This window comes from Microtus oregoni, unplaced genomic scaffold (genome assembly GCF_018167655.1).
Source record: "Microtus oregoni isolate MIOR12 unplaced genomic scaffold, Mior012 000020F_ref0000438, whole genome shotgun sequence".
In the NCBI taxonomy this organism is placed as follows: Eukaryota; Metazoa; Chordata; class Mammalia; order Rodentia; family Cricetidae; genus Microtus; species Microtus oregoni.
In genome coordinates, this window is record NW_024543079.1 from 15,081,238 (window position 1) to 15,096,889 (window position 15,652).

The following is a 15,652-nucleotide window of genomic DNA, read 5'->3' on the forward strand; positions in this document are numbered from 1 at the left end:
GGGAGTCGTTTGTTTCAGCTTGAGGTCCTTTCCTGCTGCTAGGTGTGGCTTCAGGGTGACCTGCTGAGACTCAGGCCTCAGGCCTCTTAATTAAATTTATCAAGGGCCAGAGTTATATTCTACCAAGTGATAATGGTTAAAAACAAAAAACATTTCTGCCTTCACAGGCAGAGATGATGGGACCCAAAACTTCTGTCCTGCTTGCTTAGAGTTACTCCAAGATATTTTGTGGTATTTATAAATATTTAAAAGGATGATGTCTCATTTATCCTAGGTATAAAAGAGGTACATTTGGGTTTTCAGATTCTGGCTATGATAAAGTAATTTTGCTGTAAGCAAGGCTGAGCACATGGTCTTATGGTTAAACAACTTTGTATTTAGGCCCAAAAGGGGTATTACTGAGTTTTAAGGTAGGTATTTGCCTAATTTTAAAAAATAGACATAATGGGGGTCCCCCAGTGCTGGGGAGACTATCACTTGGGTCTCGGGATGGCGCGGCCCCCCCATGGCTCACTGGAAGCCAACCTTGCTGAGGTCAAGCACGCGGCCTTGGTTGGGGGGGGGGGAGGAGTTTGACCCCCGAATGACAGGAGAAAAAATTTTTGAGGAAAGAGACCACAGCCCAGAGGCACGGCTCCCTGCCTCTCGAGACCACTCCCAGGGTCATAATCAGCTAGTTCCTAAAACAGTAGTACCTGCAGGGGGAAACTCCTGTTTCTCAAGATTATTCTCAAGATATGGTCTGGCTTTCTCTTGGGCTAGTTCCTAAAACAGTGATAATCCATCACAGTGGGGAAGCTCCCTGTTTCTTGGGATTGTTATCAGGATTGCAGTCTGGTTTTGTCTTCGTTAGTTCCTGGTGCAGGGTCGCTGAACAGGCTGGCCCTGGATTTTTGATTCTTCTCTTCCTGCTGGGGGAGTCTGGTTTATCCATGTTTTTCAATACTATGTATGATCCAAAGGTGACTGTCAGTATGCACTTCCAGCAATGGAGTTTTTTCCTTTACCCACATTTTCTTTTCTTTTCTTTTTTTTTTAAAGATTTATTTATTATGTATACAACATTCTGCCTTGATGTATGCCCACACGCCAGAGGAGGGCGCCAGATCTCAGTACAGATGGTTGTGAGCCACCATGTGGTTGCTGGGAATTGAACTCGGGACCTCTGGAAGAGCAGGCAGTGCTCTTAACCTTTGAGCTATCTCTCCAGCCCCCTACCCACATTTTCTTAGGCATAAATTGTTAATAATAATTTTTAATCTTGGTCATTTTTACAAGGATAAGATAAAATCTCAGAGTTTTGATTTGCATTTCTCTGAGGGCTAAAGGATGTTATGTTTGAACATTTTTCAAATGTCTCTCAGTCATTTTTAGTTCGTCTGGGAGTTTTCAGTTTAGGTCTGTAACAAATATTTTTATTGGATTAATTTTTAATAACTAATTTCCTGAGTTCTTCATATATTTTTGGAATGGATTTATAATAAGTAAAGATCTTTTCCCACTCTAGCCTTGTTATACAAAAGTTTCTCAGTTCAGGAGATTTAATTTATGGTTTCTCCAAATGTTTATGCCACTGAGGCTGTGTTTGAGATGTGGCAAAGTGTGCTTCAAAAATTTTTTCTCTGTGAGGTTCAACATAATTTTTATATGCTGATGCCTTTGGCTCATTCAAACTTAAGTTTTGTACATGGAGATGGATATGGATCTATTTTCATTCTTCTACATGTTGGTGTCTAATGAGGCCAGCATTATTAGTTAAAATGCTTCCTTTTTCCATTTTCCTATCTGCAAGGCAGACTTAAAACTTAAGAGGAGGATAGCTTACAAACTTTTGGTTGGATGTCCAATGGTTAAAGCCCTAGTTATTCTTATGGGAGACCTTGAGCCGCTAGGTAAAATTCTTACAAAAAACAGTTTCCAATAGAGAGCTTAAAACAGCTGCCTAACAGGTACTCAAGCAGGTAAAATATAAATCAACAGGTAAAATATACAATAATCAACAAATATAGTATATTAATTATGATTCAGCTATGGCGAGTACATGTATTAAGTATAAACTTATTCTACAACAGTTTTATAAAAAAATGCTGTTTATGGCTAAACCTTCACAGTTTTGCCAGTTAAGATATTAAACTCTTAATTTAAAACAGTAGCCTGTCTGATACAAAAGGGCAGGATAAAAGCTAAAAATGGTTTGACAAAATATTGACTATGATCAATGTTTCTTATACTAAACAATAGATTCATTGATAATTTTAAGACTGATTCCTGAACAATTGTGTTTGCTCAATTCAAAGGCAAAAACAATAATCTTTTCCCAGATGATCATTGCTACAATTCACACAACTGTATTTTACTAATGTTATAGCAAAAAATCCCTTAAAGGATTTTATGCTAAATTTTACAAATGGCTCTTCCAATGGAAGAACTGCATATATGGTTAAGAATAAAAAAAAAAAGATTGTGGAGCATGCCAAGGCTCCTTGGAAGCAACTCATAAAAAGTTGCAAGCAGATCCTGATGCAAACAGATCTGGTGCGATAACACCAAGCTGACCTTTGCTAGGGCAAGGTGGAAAGGCCCTTACAATACATTATGAAAAAACCCGACCTATATATATTTGGGGTCGAGGATATGTTTGTGCTTTTTTTCACAGAAAGAAAATAAAATCTGGATCTGACGTCGAGGCTGCAGACGCCCTACAGAGGAGTTCCAGAGGCGACTGGGGAGAGGTCCTTGGTCCGGCCTTTCCTGCCCCCAAGGAGAGGAGTGCCTGAGAACAGAACCTGCTGTGCCACTCTGCAGGGTGTCGTTCTGCCTCGAGAGTCCAGGGACACCCGGCTGAGATAAGTGCCAGGTGTGCTGGAATAACTGAACTGCCAGGAGGGTTACAAACCCTAGACTAAGTAACCCGCCAAGGCAATCAACAGTCAGGGGTCATCCTTGGCTGTGTGCAGTGAAATCATCCAGGACTACATGAGATGTTGATTGGCAGGCAGTGACATGGGGACAGTCCTGTTCTAACAGGCTAAGCATGGCCAGAACCCCTTATCACAGGAGAGGGAACTGAGGCTGTGTTCAACACTTTCTCCAAAGCCATGCATTGGCTCTCGTCAGCTTGGGATCTGAGCACTGGCAGATGGCTCCATCGTACTTATTATCACCCTCAGGCAACCCTGAAGCAGCTGCCTCCTGAGCTATTTGAGGGCAGGTTGGCAGCATTTCATTATAGTGTACAAGAAGCATTTGTTCACACACCCGTCTCCCCAGCAACAACAATTCTGGCTCAAAGATCTGCATTTGCTTATATTAATCCCAGAAGCCTCACCCAGAAGTTTCTGAGGTAACAGAGGTCACCAGACAAATATCTACAGGTATAAGTTTGCATGAAACACAAAAGCCATCCCAACATAAAAATATTTAGTGGAAGGTGTCCCAGATAGATACCTGTCACCACCTGTCCTCATAGGCTCAGGACTGTTTGTGGAACACCTGCTCTTAGTCAGCAGCCTAGCCTTTAACGGCTGAGCCATCTCTCCAGCCCTAGAACACCAGTTTTTCAAGACTGTTTTCTGTCTATGTGTGTGAGCCTGCATGAGTTTATGTGCACCTTGTGCCTGCAGGAACTCACAGAGGCCAGAAGAGGGCACCAGATCCCTCTTCTGCTAAAGGCAGTTATGAACCACTATTTGGGGGCTAGGAACTGAACCTAGGTCCTCAGCAAATACTCTTAACCACTGAACCATCTCTCTAGCCCTCAATACTTCTTCACTCTTTTTTGGATTTTCTTTTCTTTTTTTTTATTTTTTGTTTTTCGAGACAGGGTTTCTCTGTAGCTTTGGAGCCTGTCCTGGCACTAGCTCTTGTAGACCAGGCTGGCCTAGAACTCACAGAGATCCGCCTGCCTCTGCCTCCCGAGTGCAGGGATTAAAGTGCGCCACCACTGCCCGGCCAAGACAGGATTTCTCTATGTAACAGTCTCAGCTGTCCTGAAATTCGCTTTGTAGACCAGGCTGGCCTCGAACTCAGAAAGACCTACCTGCTTTTGTCTCCATAGTGCTGGGATTAAAGGCATGCACCACCATGCTCAGCTAACTTTTTTTCTTTTTCTTTTCTTTTGCATTTGTTTATTTTACATGTGTGTGTGCCAGTGGAGATGAGAGAACAATAGATGGAAATGAGCTCTTTCCCTCCATCAGTTGGGTCTTAGGAATCAAACCCAGGCCGTGAGACTTGGTAGCAAGCACCTGTACTCACTGAGCCATCTTTCTGGCCCCTTTTCAAGGTGAGGTTTCTATGATAAATGCCTGACAGGTGAAGAATGGCCTGAGAAGAGTCAGTATCATTTTTCCTCACTCATGCCCAAACACTCCAGACTGGACCCCAGCTCTTAGTCTCAGTTTCCCTTTGCAGAATTTCACAGATTCTGAGCAGCCCGAACCAGGCTGCCTGCCCCCAGTCCAGTGTGGCTGGTGGCATGCACACATACTTGTAGACGGTGCTGTCCTTCTTGGGGCTGTGCTGCGGCAGGAGGCTGTGGGAGTACTGGTGCACACCCAGGTCATACAGGGAGGGGAAGTCCTTGCTGCAGAGATGGCAGCGGTAGCTCAGCTCCTCCTGGTGGCTTCTGATGTGCTCCAGGAAGGTGTCCAGCTTGGGGAACATCTGGGCACAGCTTTTGACCACACACTTGTACACCTTGGGAAGAGAAACTGGGAGGTGAGACGGGGGGGGGGGGTCGCCTCTTGTTACCCCTACCCTGTGACCCGGGCATGGGGCTATAAACACTGCTGTGAGCAACCTGCCAGCGGTTCCCCTGGTCCCTACAGATGAAACCAGGGCCTCCCAAATGCTGAGCAAGCAGCCTACCATTGAATTTTATCTCTAGCTCTCTTTTCACTTCTTATTGTGATATAGGTACTCACTAAGTTCACCCAGGCTGGCTTTGAGCTCCCTCTGTAGCTCAGTCAGGACTTGAATTGAGATTCTCCTGCATGAGCTTCCTGAGGATCACAGGCTGTGGCACCAGGTTCAGCTCCTGGCTTCACTGTGATTGAAGGGTTCTCCTCTTGGCCAGTTACCCTTCCCTATGGCTTTGTGAAGCCTGAATGGATCCATAAAAATTACCCAAGACCTAGATATACAGTGAAGTGGTGGCACTATGATCTTTAACGCCATGGCTCTCAAATGAGTAGATACCATTAGCCAAGGGCAGGGGGGCACACCTGCAATCCCAGCACTTAGTTAGAAAAGGCAGGAAAAGAAAGGCATCTTAGATCACAATCGGAGGGGCTGGAGCAATACCTCAGCCATTAGGAGGGTTAGGAGCACTTGTTGCTCTTACAAGAACGCAGGTTCAATTCCCAGAACCCACATGATAGTTCATAACCATAATTCCAACAGTAGGAAATCTAATACCTTCTTCTGACCAGGGCACTGGGCATACACATGATACACAGACACACACACACACACACACACACAAGAAGAACACTCAAACACCTAAAATAGAGCAAATAAATCTTTAAAAATAAAAAAGATAATCTTTAGCAACATGGTGAGTTTATAGCTAGCTTGAGACTCCATATCGAAGAAGAAAAGAAAAATTTGAGAGGTACCACTCCAGAGTGTCTGACTTGGCAGATGTTGGCGCCCAAACATGTTTTCAGATGACACTAATCTGAGGATCATCTTTGGAATTGTTACCCAACAAACTCTTCTAAGGTCGTCCTGCTCTTTGGGAACATGGCTATTTTTGACTATTTAGTATTGACTTAGGACCCAGACTCTCAAGTTCAATGTTAATTTGAAAAAAAAATCTAGTATAAATGATTTTTGTATGTATGTGTGTGATGCTATGGATGTAACTCAGGGTCTTGCACAGGACCCCTGAGCCACGTCCTATTCCTAAAGAGATTTTGTTGTTGTTGTTGTTGTTGTTAGATAGAAGAGGTAACTCCCAAGGTTATGGAAGAGACACTAATGAAATCTGTGTCTACCTTAGCGGTCTGATGTGGGGACAGTCAAATGCAGGAGGTATGTTCCACACACTTCCATTAATTGTACCATTTCCACTGCCTCTCTCATGACCGGTGTGACATGCTGACATGTGCCTGGTCTCACTTCTATATTCACTTTCAATATTTTGAGAAGTCTGGTAGTCACCAATATTCCTCAAGTGCTTACACAGTGTCAAACCCCTCAATTCCTAATGGAGTCAACTCCAATTTGCCCAGGGTACCAACAGACTGGGTAAAACCCCTGGTCCTCCTGACAGCCTTGAATTTAGACCAGCCATGTCACTCTTCTTGGCAATGATATGCAGGCAACCGTCTTGGGGGTGATCATCCTTCCCAAAACAAAATGGCAAAAGCCTGCTAGCAAGAACCCTTTCCATATTTTTTGCACTTATCTTGACTGGAATATAAGTGTGATAGACGGAGACACGGCAACTATTCTGCAGTTTTGAGGGCGAACACCACAAGCTAAAGGTTCTAGAGCAGGAAGTCAGAAGCCTGGCCCTGGATGACATGCCTAGCCTGCTAGACAAGCCCAGCACTGTCATTCCGGGCCGTTTTGACAGGACAGAAATAAAACCCTAATGACTGGCTAGTCTTCTATTACTGTCTGTATATGAATAGTCTCCTGCGTGACAAGAGCGAGCTCTGGAGCTGCGGACACAGTTCGGCTGGCTCGGTTGATAGCAGGCTTGCTGAGCACGCGTGCAGCCCTATTTCAGTGGCAGAAGGACAGAACTTCAGGGTCATCCTCAGTGCATGTATGTGCGCATACCTGTGAGTGCAGGTGCCCCTCAGAGGCCACAAGAGGGCCTCATCCCCTGGAGCTGGACTTACAGGCAGTTGTGAGCCACCTGATGTGGGGGCTGGGAAATAAACTCAGTGATCCTAACCACTAAGCCACAGCTCCAGCCTCGTGAGCCCCTGACTTAAAACAAAAATAAAAACAAAACTGTCTGTGATCCATAGAGCTACAGAGAATTCCGCCAGGAAAGGTTTCCATTGTTCATGAGAAATATGACTGGATTTTCTACAACGCGTAACCCTGATGGGACAGCGAGATGGTTCAGCCAGTAAAGGTACTTGCCACTGACAACCTGACTTCAATTTCTGGGACCCCTGGTAAGATGAGAGAACCAACTCCCTTAAGTTGTCCTCCGACCTTCACATGCTCCATGACACTTGCGTGCACAAGCGCACGCGCGCGCACACACACACACACACACACACACACACACACCAACAGTCAGAAACAGAGCACGGAGCAGGGTGGAGGCAGAAGCAGACAGATCTCTGCAAATCTGAGGCTGGCCTGGTCTACATGGACAGTTCCAGTCAGCCTGGGCTGCATAGTAAGAACCTGTCTGTTTGTAAAAAAAAATGGGGGGGGAGGCAGCAAGCAGGAGGTAAGCCACATGAAAGACAGGGCCACGCCTTATGGAAACAGCCACCAGAGCTGGCAAGACAAGACACAAAGCCCTTGAATCTGAGCTGAGTGCTTGCCCTGGCTCAGCCTCCTGCCAGGTCAGATAACAAACTTCCTAACCGTCTAACTTAGCTATCTATCATTCCTCCAGCAGTCTACCTTCAGGACAAAGCACCATGGAGAAGGCTGGCCTTGTCCCCGTCCCTTTCCAGGCAGCACTGGGGACCCTCCTGTCATCAAGCTCACAAACGGGCAGCTGTGCCCTCTGCTTTCATGGCCACCCACCTGCTCCTTCTTGTGCTGGATCATGTGGGACTTGAGCTGGAAGTAGGTGCTGAACTTGCTGGGGCAGAACTGGCACAGGTAGGAGCTGTCGATGAGGACCACCTGCTTGGCCTCCGGCTTGCCCCCTTCATCCTCACCTGCTGCGGGCAAGGCCTGGGGCTGTGTGGTGCTGGGCAGGGTCTGGCCCAACCCTATGCCGAGAGAAAAAAGTCACAGAGAAGGGTTTCGAGTGAGGCAGGACAAGAACTGCACCATGCAGGACATCCTGGGACAGCGACCACAGACTTGCTCTCAAATGCTGTATTCAGGACCGTACTAAGCGTATGCATTCCAGTATACTCAGACATGATGCTGAAATACTAACATACATTCTTTATTTTATTTTTTCAGACAGGCTCTTAGGTAGTCCAGGCTGGCCCCAAACATGCTTGTAGCTGAGGACGACCTTGAATTTCTGATCCTCTTCCACTAACTCCCAGGGCTGGGATTGTAAATCTGAGCCACCACACTCAGTTTATACAGTGCTGAGGACTGAACCCAGGCCATTCAGGACTACATCCATAGCCCTTAAAATACATTCTGACTAAGAGACAGCTGGTGATCTCTGCTCCACACCCTGCCTTCACTCAGACTGTGATCTCTCCATGGGTGTTAGAAACGAAACATCCCTAATCCTAAACATATTCAGGTTGCCTCCCAGGCCTCATCATTCTTTGCTCACTAGACCATCCCCCACTCTTCCTGACATCAGGGGCCTGCTCCTTCACCTCTGCAGCCCACGGCCCGGCACACAATAGGCTCCACATGTATGCTGAATGGGTGGCCCCCGGCACACAGTAGGCTCCACATGTATACTGAATGGGTGGCCCCTGGTGCTGGGTCTGTAGGAGTTCAGAAAGCAAAACCCAGGCACAAAAGAGGGCTGACTCCAAAAGAGCACCGGTGGGTCAGATAAACGAGGTCCGCTGGCACTCGCCCAGCCAAAGGCTCATCAGCCACTGGCATGTGGCTGGGGCTGCTCACCCTGGTGCTTGGGTAGGAAGAACTGTGGCTCTGGCTCTACAACTGTCCTATTCAGTGGTCACCAGCCACAGGTGACATGGAAGAGCTGGAAGACAGCCGGTCCCAGTGCAGAAATGCCGTACATGTAAATACACACTGACTTTCAAAAATTCAGCAAACAAATGCATGCAATATTTCCATATGGCTTTGGGGTGTTGTGTGTTGTGGAATATTCCTTTACTGTGAAGATACGTCACTGTGATTGGCTTAATAAAAGGCTAAATGGCCAACAGCTAGGCAGGAGATATAGGTGAGACTTCTGGACAGAGAGAGCTCTGGGAGGAAGAAAAGCGGAATCACCAGCCGGACGCAGGGGAAACAGGATGGGCAGTACAGAGTAAAGGTAACTGAGTCACACAAAAAATGTAGATTAAGCCGGGCAGTGGTGACGCACACCTTTGATCCCAGCACTAGGGAGGCAGAGGCAGGCGGATCTCTGTGAGTTCGAGGCCAGCATAGTCTACAAAGCAAGTTCCAGGACAGGCTCCAAAGCTACAGAGAAACCTTGTCTTGAAAAAAAAAAAAAGAGTTCAGAAGAGATTCTTTAAAAAATGTATATTAAAAGATATGGGCTAATTTAAGTTATAAGAACTAGTTAGGAACAAGCCTAAGCTAAGGCCAAGCTTTCATAATTAATGTCTCTGTATGGTTTTTTGTGAGCTGGAGACCCAAAGAAAAGTCCATTTACAGGGTGTGGCTCTGAGGAAGACAGAAGGGCCCAGGTTCCATACCCAGCTCTACAAAGGAAAAGGAACCTCACGATTCCTTCATGTTACCTGCGAAACAGGGTATCAGGTTCAGTAAAATAGATTAACTTTATCTCAAATTTTGTTTCTATTCCTCTTATGTGTATCTATGTGTCTGTGTGAGTGGTGTTGATGAGGACAGAAGGGGTTGTGTTACAGAAGTTTGTAAGCCACTGGATGTGGGTGCTGGGGCTGGAACTCTGGTCTTCATGACTGTACAGCAAGTACTTTCCTGCGAAGCAATCTCTATGGCCTCCTATTTTGTTTTTCTGAGACAAGATCTTGCTCTATAGTTCAGGCTGGCTTCAAATTCACAATCCTCCTGCCTTGGCCTCCCAAGCACTAGGATTATATGCATGTGCTACCATGCTGGGCTACTAAAAAAACTTCAAATTGCATCATGGTACTCAAGTTGAATCTCCACTGACAGTTCTGTTTATCAGCCTAATAAGTCCCCAGCCCTACAAGGGAGAACTAAACCAGTGTTTGGGACAGGACTGTTAGCTCAGGAGCACCTGAACGCTCGGATGAATGAGAAGCCCATAGAACATCTGGAGAGCAGATGCCCACCGAGACACAATGGTTTCCATTGCTGATCAACTACAGACACAGCATGGAGCACAGAAAATGGATTCTGAGGACCAGTAAAGGAGCTCAGCGGTCAAGTGCTTGCCTGTGGCCTAGAATAAGCCCTGCCATGAATTCAGCCTCTGGCACCACACAGAACTGGGTAAAGTAGCTGGGCAGTGGTGGCACACGCCTTTAATCACAGCACTCTGGAGGTAGAGGCAGGTGGATGGATCCCCGTGAGTTCGAGGCCAGCCTGGTCTACAGAGTAAGTCCCAGAATAGCCAGGACTACTCAGTGAAAACTTGTCTTGAAAAACCAAAAAAAAAAAAAAAAAAAAAAAAAAAAAAAAAAGCAAAAACAAAACAACAACAACAAAAAATGAAAAAATGGGTAAAATAACTTAGGTCTGAGGTCTGTGATCATAGCAGAGGCAGGAGGAGCAGGCATTCAAGGTCATTCTCAGCTAAGTAGCAAGTTTCAGGCCAGTTCAGACCCAGGGGAAGGGGAAGGGTACAGAGGGAAGAAGGAAAGTAGAAAGGAGGGAAGGAAGGGAGGGAGGAATGGATTCTAATATAAGATCCAGGCTTAGCCAGAATCAGACAGTAATTAGTGAGTAATACCTACATTTGCCAGGATTAGAGTAATGTCACATATCTTATATACTTGGCATCCTTCTGTTCACCCTATGCCCCTTCTTTAGAGAGGCCGCTATACAGCACAGACCGAACTCAGACTCACCATGTGGCAGAGACTGACTTCAAACTCCTGATTCTCCCATCTTAGGCTCACCAGGCCGGAGTGACACAAGAACACCACGCTCAGCTCTCCAGGTTCCATTTTACAGACAAATTGGGCTGAAGCCCAGAGACGTCATGGAAACCACCCAACTAGCATCAAAACCTATGAGGCTGGGGTTGGGGATGTCGCAGAGACCCTGGGTTTGGTCCCCAGTACCACAGACAATCGGAAATTGCCTCTGGAGCTTCCAAAGGGATGAACGGGGGAGCGGCTCCTCCCGCTCCACTCACCTGCGTCTTCCTCCTCTTGCCTGCTGGGGTTCAAAGCCATGACCTGCACTGTGACAGAGTTCCGAGAAATGGTGCCACCACTGCGCCCCGGAGGCCACACCTTGTGAGTCTGCATGTGCTTCTTGACATTAGACTTCTGGGCAAAGGCGCGACCACATGCAATGCACTGGAAGGGCTTCTCCCCCGTGTGGCTAGGGGAACAAGGTCAGTCAGCATTCTCAATGTAGAAATAGGGGACACAGCCTCCACCCAGGAGCCCACAGCCACCAGGAAGGCCTAGAGATGCTGCTGACCATTGTCCTGACACCACTAGGACCTGTTCTCCCAATGTGTCAGAGAGATCAAAGGTAGGAAGACCCGGATCTGGAGCTGCTCGGTCAGCAGATCTTCTCCATGGCCACCGCACATCTGAGATGACAGATTTCCTGACTGCTGAAGTATCAAGTAGGAAGCGTGTGTGTGTGTGTAGGCATGAATGTGCCACAGTGCCACAGCATATGTGTGGAGGTCAAAGAACATCTCGTGGGAGTTGGTTCTCTTCTACCATGTGGCTCCCCAAATTTAACCAGGTTATTGAGCTTGACAGCAAATCCTTTACCTACTGAGCCATCTTCTGGGACCCAGTACTTCCTCAACTTGGCGGCTGCTGGGCTTTTTTTTTTTCAGTTATAAATTAATAGGTATTTGTTCTTCGGGGCAGTCTGTTCGCTTGTTTTGCCCTCACAGAGATGGCAGCCATAGACCTCCCACACGCCAGTGCTCTACACTAAGCCATACCCAGCTTTGGGATAAAACATTTTTTTCTTGAAGATTTCTTTTATGTGTATGTTGTTTTGACTGTGTTTTTGTCTGTGTACCACATATGTGCCTGCTGCCTACAGAGGTCAGAAGAGGGTGGTGGAGCCTCTGGATGTGGAGTCACAGATGGTTGAGCCACCATGTGGGTGGTGGGAATTGAACATGGTTCCTCTGGAAGAACAGTCAGTGCTCTTAACCACTGAGCCATCTCTCCAGCCCCTCCTGATCTTCTGTATCTTAAGTGCCAGGATAGCAGGCGTGTATCACCATGCCCGGCAAAATTAACTTCCTATTGTTTTGTGTGCTGGGATTCGACCCAGGGTCTTGTACACACGAGGCAAGAGCTGTGATAAATCCTCTCAACACACTTTTTCAAAACTTATAATTTTTTTTTTTTTTTGGCTTTTTTGAGGCAGGGTTTCTCTGTAGCTTTGGAGCCTGTCTTGGAACTAGCTCTTGTAGACCAGGCTGGCCTCAAACTCACAAAGATCCGCCTGCCTCTGCCTCCCAAGTGCTGGGATTAAAGGTGTGCACCACCATGCCCAGCTTTTAAAATAATTTTGAGAAGCTCCCTATTAGTTGTCACTGAATATGGAAAGTCATTTTTTTATGAATAGCTATGTATTGAAAATGCAGTAATAGAAAAATCCAGGGGTTACAGAACAATGTCATTGAAGATCAAAAGTGGCACCACCCAGTAAGAAAGCCACCAGCTGTGTGGGACCAGTCACACTTGGCTTCGTTACAGGGAAACTGAAAAGTCTGTTTCTCAGCCGCACTAGCCAAGTTCTAACAACCACGCAAGGGTAGCGGTGCCAGTTTGGACATTTCCAGTATTGCCAAATGTTCCTGACGAGGTCCAGTTGCTTCCAGCAACGTTTGCCAATGTCTGAAAACATTTCTGGCGGTCACAGCTGTGGGGAGAGGTGGTGGTGGCATCTACTGTCAGAAGCTAAGGAGAATTGTGAACCTTCCACAAAGCACAGTCGGCATGACTCGACCCCAGGTGCTAGGCCCAATAATGCCAGGATCGGGAGACCTTGATCTAGACAGATGTCGTGCTCCGTGTGGCTGTAATCTAGGACTGGCCCTTGGTTCTCTCTCAGAAATGAACAAATTCGTGGCAGGTGTCAAAGACAGATTAGCCCAAAACTGAGACTTCCTCCACTGACTCTTTAGGGATTAAAGCCGAAGTCACCACACCACACTGTTCCTGATTTCCTAACACCAGAGCCATGGCAGACCCCAGACCCCCACATTGTCAAGAGGTGCCGAGCCTGCCCACCCTACCATTTTACAAACGGACTCTTGGAGCAAGAAGGATCCTCTTTAGCGAGCTATGCTGGCACAGCTGGCAGCCTGCCAGCTAACCCTTCTGCAGCTGGAAGACAGGCAGCCTTGTGTGTGTGCAGCCTCCCTCAGTTCAAGGGTACCCGCCCACACAGACACGCCAATCTTCTGGCCTTGGTGGGCAAGCTCAGTCTGTAGATTTGAGAAGAATGTGGGGAACCCTCCTTCTCTGCACTGCAGGCCTGCAGATGGGCACAGGGCCTGAGAAGGGAGCCCCTCCCCCCAGGGCTACCTGGCGGCTACCTGCGGATGTGCTGCTGAAGATCAAAGTTTTTGGTGAACGACTTCTCACAGTAGGAGCATTTGAGTTTCTGGGCCTTTGGCTTCCCTGCAGCTGAAAGATAAGGAAGGGAAGGCATGGTCAGGCCAGGGGCCCGGTGGAGGGGACAGGGGAAGGGACAAGGGAAACCTCCAGCCACTTCTTCCCTGTATCTGGGGCCAGACACATGTGCCCTGGCACATCTCCACCTACGGGGGAGCCAGACAAAGCCCCCTCAGAGGCTTTCTCTGCTCATGATGAAATCCATCACCTCTGCTATGACTTTCAAAGCTCCGTGTCCTGTACCTGCCAACTGCAGAACTCTCTCCACCCGGCAATGGACTCCTTGCTAACCCTGATGCTCCCAAGCCAGGTCTCACCTCAGGACTTTGTACCTGCTGCTTCCCTTGGAAAGCTTATCCCTCAATACCTACATGACTACTTCCTTCCACACAGATAGGCAGGTTGTGTCCTTTTCTACCCTGTAATCTCCTTCCTAGAGAAACTCATAAATATTGATTTATTTCCTGCCTATCTCTCCCATTAAACTGTGAGTGACTGACAGAGGAGATCCTGGACCAAGACCTAAATCCCCAGCGGGTGTACACTGATGTTAATGTGTATTTTCGGGAAGAAGGGAAAAGAGAAGAGGTTGAAAGGGAAGCAAGCCCTTAAAACATTCCTAGTTGAGCCGGGCGGTGGTGGTGCACGCCTTTAATTCCCCAGCACTCTGGGAAGCAGAGTCAGGGGGATCTCTGTGAGTTAGAGGCCAGCAAGTTCCAGGACAGCCAAGGATGCACAAGAGAGACACACCTTGAAAAAACAAAACAAGCAAACAAAATTTCCAGTTCCTTTCCCACATCTACTCCTGGGGTTTGACTCCATATTTCGCATCTCTAAAAGGGGAAAGATCACAACTGGTGTAACTGGGAGCCACCTTTGCCTCTTTCCTGCTCCTGGCCAAGACAAGCATTCCCAACTCCCTCTGCAACTATGCATGGTCACATGGCTACACAGGAAGAAAGTCTCATATAGGGTTCTGGAAGCTGGGAGAGTTCCCTTTACCCTTCTCCGCCTCCTCCTCCCCCTCACTGTCTGGAATACGCGGTTGATGACTGCTGACATTTCAGCAGCCACCTCCGGTGACAAGGCATCCCAACAAATGCAGCCGTGCTCTCGGGACAGAGACACAGAACAACAGAAGAAATATGGCTGCTTGGCGACCACGCCACGGAATTCCCAGATTTTCTGCTCCTGGTCTCCTAGTTCAAGCTTTCCATACATGCCACCAAACTCAATCTCAACGGTCTTCACAACAAAGACCATACCCAAGCAGCCTATGGGGAGGCCAAGGCCAAGGAAGGATGCCCAGGGAGGGTGGGTGGCCAACCTTCTGGGAGTCCACTGGCACCTTTAGCACGTCTGGTCTTCAGCGTTGGTGGGGAGTCAAAGGTGGCCACTGTGTTTCCACTTGCACTGGTCATGGGGGCAGTGGAGCTGGGTCCTTTTGCTTTGAATTCCTGCTTGCCAGGGCTGTACACTGGGGGAGTGGGGTACACTGGAGCCTCCACACACTGGTTTGGCACCTAAAAGGACAGCACTGTGACGGGGGAGTGATGGAGGAAGGTCATTGGTTAAAAAAATAAAGAAACTGCTTGGCTGGCCCTCATAAGTTAGAACACAGGTGGGTGGAGAAAACAGAACAGAATGCTGGGAGAAAGAGGAAGTGAGCTCAGACTCGACAGCTCTCCTCTCAGGAACAGATGCCTCAGACAGAGACGCCATGCCCCGCTCCCAGGCAGGCACACGCGATGAAGCTCCGACCCAGGATGGACGTAGGCTAGAATCTTCCCGGTAAGACTGGTGCTCACAGATTATTAGAGATGGGTTGATCGGGATATCAGAATTAGCCTAGAAGAGGCTAGATAGAAATGGGCCAAGCAATGTTTAAATGAATACAGTTTGTGTGTTGTTATTTCAGGCATAAGCTAGGAGGCGGCCGGGGTGCTGGGGACGCAGCCCCGCCGCTCAAATTTACTACAGGGGAGAGCCTTAGAGGGGAGTGAAAAGGGGGACCCTCACTGTGGCCCTAGTTACTTTCAGCTACTGCA

At 47.5% G+C, this 15,652-nt stretch overlaps 1 protein-coding gene across 3 annotated transcripts in view; it reads right to left on the reverse strand.

The window, feature by feature from the left end:
• The window catches only part of Znf341 (zinc finger protein 341), a 42,123-nt gene that overhangs the window by 9,600 nt on the left and 16,871 nt on the right, over positions 1-15,652 (reverse strand). For all 3 annotated transcript variants that reach the window (XM_041670063.1, XM_041670062.1, XM_041670064.1), the window contains 5 exons: positions 14,932-15,127; positions 13,526-13,616; positions 11,135-11,325; positions 7,729-7,919; positions 4,490-4,698 (listed from right to left, as the gene is read on the reverse strand). In XM_041670063.1, the coding sequence (XP_041525997.1) occupies positions 4,490-4,698; positions 7,729-7,919; positions 11,135-11,325; positions 13,526-13,616; positions 14,932-15,127 (878 nt within the window). The remainder of the gene's footprint in view (positions 1-4,489; positions 4,699-7,728; positions 7,920-11,134; positions 11,326-13,525; positions 13,617-14,931; positions 15,128-15,652) is intronic.